Source organism: Astatotilapia calliptera, chromosome 5 (genome assembly GCF_964374335.1).
Source record: "Astatotilapia calliptera chromosome 5, fAstCal68.1, whole genome shotgun sequence".
NCBI classification, from domain to species: domain Eukaryota; kingdom Metazoa; phylum Chordata; class Actinopteri; order Cichliformes; family Cichlidae; genus Astatotilapia; species Astatotilapia calliptera.
Window position 1 is genome coordinate 3,717,028 of NC_137426.1, and position 5,579 is coordinate 3,722,606.

A 5,579-nucleotide genomic window follows, 5' to 3' on the forward strand; every position below is an offset into this window, starting at 1 on the left:
AATATTTGAAACATTTTCTTTATTCTGCATTGAGAGCAAACATTGACAGAGGCATAGCTTGCACACTTACAGTGTGCTGATGCAAAGGTTTGTGTAAGAAAACAATATTTGAAACATTTTCTTTATTCTGCATTGAGAGCAAACACTGACAGAGGCATAGCTTGCACACTTACAGTGTGCTGACGCAAAGCTTTGTGTAAGATTTAACTTTTTCCCCCCTGGAGAATCCTCCTGAACCAGTTAACGTATTTTGAGATATCTGTATAGACATTGGGGACATCCGGATAGTTACAATTTCCCAGCTCGGTTCCAGGAAGCAGATTGTTGAAAGAAACAATACCGACAGCCATTCCCTTGCAGACCAGAGGGCCACCAGAATCACCCTGTAAGGAGGAAGTATTTACTTTTTTCATGTGATACTTAATGCCGGTTGCTCATATATTTCTCAACCACAGAGCAGTTAGCAAGAATTGTCAAGGAAAGGACAGAAAACATACCTGACAGAATCCTTTATTTGTGTTGTATCCACCTGCACAGATAACATTGGGAGGAAGACCACCCCATCTTTCCCTGCAGACTTGTGGGCCGATGACAGACACATCCACCACTCTCAGGTTGTCAACAACATTACCGTAAGTGTTTATCTTACCCCATCCAGCCACTTGGCACTTCTCATTTTCATTTAATGTCATTTCACGGAAGGGAAGTCGAATGAATTGAATTGTATTGCATGTTTGGACAGGTCTAGACAGCTAGAGGCACAGAATTAAAGAGTAAAGATTAAAAATAAGTGAAAACATGTAACAGCAACACAGAACATCTATCATTTATCTTTTTTTTAAGTAAGCACTTTTTCCCTCAATTAGAAATTTGTTTTTCAATAAGTGCATTGTAAATTCAAACACTCAAAAATATAAAACTTCCAGTGTGGTGTGAGAAAACAAAAAGATGAAAACCTTACTTTTAAAAGCATGATGTCGTATCCAGAGCCAACATCCTGATAATATGGGTGTTTGTATTTGTCGGCAATCTGTATCACGAGCTTATTAGCACTCCTCAGATGGTGGTTACCAAGGACTACATACCTAAGATTCCTGAATAAAATATAATAATGAAGATCATCAGTAGATTTTCTGCAGTTACATAAACAACATGATGAAAATATTAATACATTTTTATAGTTAAATTAAATTTTATGTATTCACTGAATTTATTCAAAATTTTTTATGGTTTTAGTTTGTAAGGGAAGAACTTAAATAATTATTATTACATTATACAGTACTAAATATACATGTCATGTGTATATCCCTATACACATGACTTCATAGAAGTCTATATATATATATATATATATATATAGACTTCATAGAAGTCTATATATATATATATATATATATATATATAGACTTCATAGAAGTCTATATATATATATATATATATATAGACTTCATAGAAGTCTATATATATATATATATATATATATATAGACTTCATAGAAGTCTATATATATATATATATATATATATATATATATATATAGACTTCATAGAAGTCTATATATATATATATATATATGTCATATATCTATATGTAGAGAGAGAATTTATTTAAATAAGAAATAAATAAGAAATTTCCTTGGTGGAATGATTACTTACAGGTCACAGTGTGCAGCAGTCATTACAAGGTTCTCAGACACAAGAAATCCTCCACAAATATGGTAGCCGTTGCAATCCAGCACTGATGCCATATACAGCATTTCGTTGTCTGGGGCCATTTGCCCATTTATAATTTCACTTCCGAGGACTAGTAGCATTAGGAGGAAACAAAATTAATAAAAAATTATTTAAAAAACTATTAATATTCCACACAAGTATTCATGGTGCAACTTACCATTTTGCCCGAGGAATGTCAGCGCATAAATGACCACAAATGACTGCAGAGCAAACATCTTGGTGGTGAAATGCTCGATCTCTTATGTTGAGGCCGACGGGTCAGTCCTTTTAAGCAGTTTGTACCAACTAACATCTGACTTTTAACCACTTCCTGTGTGTAACATGTTTTTGAAATTTTCCACAGCAAATGCTTCACTATCACCATCTGTTATATGTGCACCCATTTCTCATTAACAGTATTGAATTTCAAACAAACTACAGCTAAATCTTCTGCTTACTGAGAAATGCTCCCTTTGTTTTTCTTTGGGTGGACAAGATGCTTTAGCTTGGAACTAGAAAAATTAAAATCAAAGTGAAGGGCTCAAATAGATGCTTGAGGATTTTCACTTTTGTTTTATTTTATTTTGCAGTTATTCGAACTAAACCCAAACAACCACCATCTTCACTCATGGCACTCCCACTGGCATCAGCTGGAGACCTGCCAAGGTAGAAGCTGACTGGAACAACAAAAATTGTTCTCTGATAACAAGACTGTTGTTGGAGCTCTTTGTCCCTCCTTCACAACCAACTGGGCTCACTGGAGACTTGTTGACCTCTTCTTTCAGCTGAACATGGGACACACACACATATGCATGTAATTGACACAGACCCCCCCCCCTCCAAGAAAAAAGCTTCTCCCAGCTGACGTATGTGACAGGTCCGGACCAGCGCTGTAGGATGGCAGCAGGACGGGATGGCTGTTTGTCTACACTGGCTCACTCCATACTCCCACCCTGTTGCTTGTCATGTCTTTTGATGGTGTAAGATGTTTAGATTAATGTGCTTTATGTGCTGAGGTGTTTTTTTACTGACCTCAAGCTGCTCTCCTAGTGGAGCCCAGTCTGAGTAGAGTCCTTTTTTTCCCCTCCTCCTGTCCCAGATGTTGTGTATGTTCATTGTTTTGCTACCTATTCTGACCTGTCTTACCAATGTGATGTTTGTGTAATACAGCGGCTTGCAAAAGTATTCGGCCCCCTTGAACTTTCCCACATTTTGTCACATTACAGCCACAAACATGAATCAATTTTATTGGAATTCCACGTGAAAGACCAACACAAAGTGGTGCACACGTGAGAAGTGGAACGAAAATCATACATGATTCCAAACATTTTTTACAAATAAATAACTGCAAAGTGGGGTGTGCGTAATTATTCAGCCCCCTGAGTCAGCACTTTGTAGAACCACCTTTTGCTGCAATTACAGCTGCCAGTCTTTTAGGGTCTGTCTCTACCAGCTTTGCACATCTAGAGACTGAAATCCTTGCCCATTCTTCTTTGCAAAACAGCACCACAACTGCTCTGTGACGCCTCAGAGGTTGTCTAAGAGAATACTGGGAGCAACAAATTGATTTACTCTGCCTTACAGAAACCTGGTTGCAGCAGGATTATTATGCTGTACAGTGCAGCGAGGAATGCCCAGACCTCTACATTGGAGAGACCAAACAGCCACTTCACAAGCGCATGGCACAACACAGAAGAGCCACCTCCACAGGACAAGACTCAGCAGTCCATCTGCATCTTAAGGACAAAGGTCACTCTTTCGAGGATGCCAATGTTCACATTTTGGACAGAGAGGACAGATGGTTTGAAAGAGGAGTGAAAGAAGCCATCTATGTCCACTGTGAGCGACCATCTTTGAACAGAGGCGGGGGTTTACGACACCAACTCTCTGCCATCTATAATCCAGTTTTGAGATCCCTTCCCAGACGCCTTAACGCCCACTCACATCCTGGGCCATCTGACCTCAGGAATTCGCATGATAAGGTGGGGCCAGGTTTCACAATGAACACACCCGAAACTCTGGCTGATTGGGACCCACACCCAGTTTCACACCTTGGCTCAGGCGATTAGAGGATCATCAGGGGGTCCTTTTGTCCCTCTGTGGGGGGTCACTCCCACTAGGTTTATATCTGGGACTCTCCACCATTTGACCTTAGAACTGAAGAAGCTTCTCGGATGAGAGGTGAAACGTCTTCAAGCAACTTAAACAAGTCCAGACGCTTTTCTTTGCAAGCTCCTTTGACTACGATGACCTGGATGACTGAGAACCTTCACAGACATTATTATGTTAGTTTAAATGAATCAACACCCCCGAGTCATTCTAACTACCAGAAATCTCGAAGCACAGGCCGAGGGGGAGGTGTGGCAGCAATTTTTCACACCAGCCTATTAATTAATGAAAGACCAAGACAGACTTTTAATTCATTTGAAAGCCTGATGCTTAGCCTCGTCCACCCCAGCTGTGAAACTCAGAAACCAGTCTTACTTGTTATCATCTATCGTCCACCTGGGCCTTACACAGAGTTTCTGTCTGATTTCTCAGACTTTATATCTGATTTAGTCCTGAGCTCAGATAAAATAATTATTGTGGGTGATTTTAACATCCATGTAGATGCTAAAAATGACAGCCTCAACATGGCATTTAATCTTTTATTAGACTCAATTGGTTTCTCTCAAAATGTAAAAGAACCCACCCACCACTTTAATCACACTCTAGATCTTGTTTTTAACATATGGCATAGAAACTGAACATTTAACAGTGTTTCCTGAAAACCCTCTCCTGTCTGATCATTTCCTGATAACATTTACATTTACAATATTTGATTACACAGCAGTGGAGAGTAGACTTTATCACAGTAGATGTCTTTCTGAAAGCGCTGTAACTAAGTTTAAGAATATAATCCACCGACTGATATCATCTTCAATGCCCTGTACCAACACAGAGCAGAGCAGCTATCTGAACGCTACTCCAACAGAGGTCAATCATCTTGTTAATAATTTTACCTCCTCACTACGTACGACTCTGGATACTGTAGCTCCTGTGAAAACTAAGGTCTCTAATCAGAAGTACCTGACTCCGTGGTATAATTCTCAAACACGTAGCCTAAAGCAAATGACTCGTAATCTGGAGAGGAAATGGCGTGTCACAAATTTAGAGGATCATCGTTTTGCCTGGAGAAATAGCTTGCTGCTTTATAAGAAAGCCCTCCGCAAAGCCAGAACATCTTACTATTCATCACTGATTGAAGTAAATAAGAACAACCCCAGGTTTCTCTTCAGCACTGTAGCCAGGCTGACAAAAAGTCAGAGCTCTTGTGAGCCAACAATCCCTTTAACGTTAACTAGTAATGACTTCATGAACTTCTTCACAAATAAAATTTTTATCATTAGAGAAAAAATTACCAGTAATCATCCCACAGATGTAATATTATCTACAGCTACTCTTAGTACCATTGATGTTAAGTTAGACTCTTTTTCTCCAATTGATCTTTCTGAGTTAACTTCAATAATTACTTCCTCCAAACCATCAACGTGTCTTTTAGACCCCATTCCTACAAAACTGCTCAAAGAAGTCCTGCCATTAATTAATTCATCGATCTTAAATATGATCAACCAGGTCGCTGGTTCGATCCCCGGGCACTCTGTCCTGGTCGTTGTGTCCTTGGGCAAGACACTTTACCCTACTGCCTACTGGTGTTGGCCAGAGGGGCCGATGGCGCGATATGGCAGCCTCGCTTCTGTCAGTCTGCCCCAGGGCAGCTGTGGCTACAACCGTAGCTTGCCTCCACCAGTGTTTGAATGTGAGAGTGAATAAATAGTGGCATTGTAAAGCGCTTTGGGTGCCTTGAAAAGCGCTATATAAATCCAA

The 5,579-nt window shown here is 39.6% G+C and overlaps 1 protein-coding gene across 1 annotated transcript; it reads right to left on the minus strand.

Annotated features, from left to right (window-relative positions):
* Positions 1-2,030, minus strand: LOC113021880 (duodenase-1-like). The gene is made up of 5 exons (XM_026166702.2): positions 1,891-2,030; positions 1,656-1,803; positions 962-1,094; positions 498-752; positions 1-383 (listed from the first exon to the last, which is right to left on the minus strand). The coding sequence occupies exons 1-5, from the start codon at positions 1,946-1,948 to the stop codon at positions 204-206; spliced, it is 774 nt and encodes a 257-aa protein (XP_026022487.2). The 5' UTR covers positions 1,949-2,030; the 3' UTR covers positions 1-203.
* Between the last annotated feature and the right edge of the window lie 3,549 nt (positions 2,031-5,579).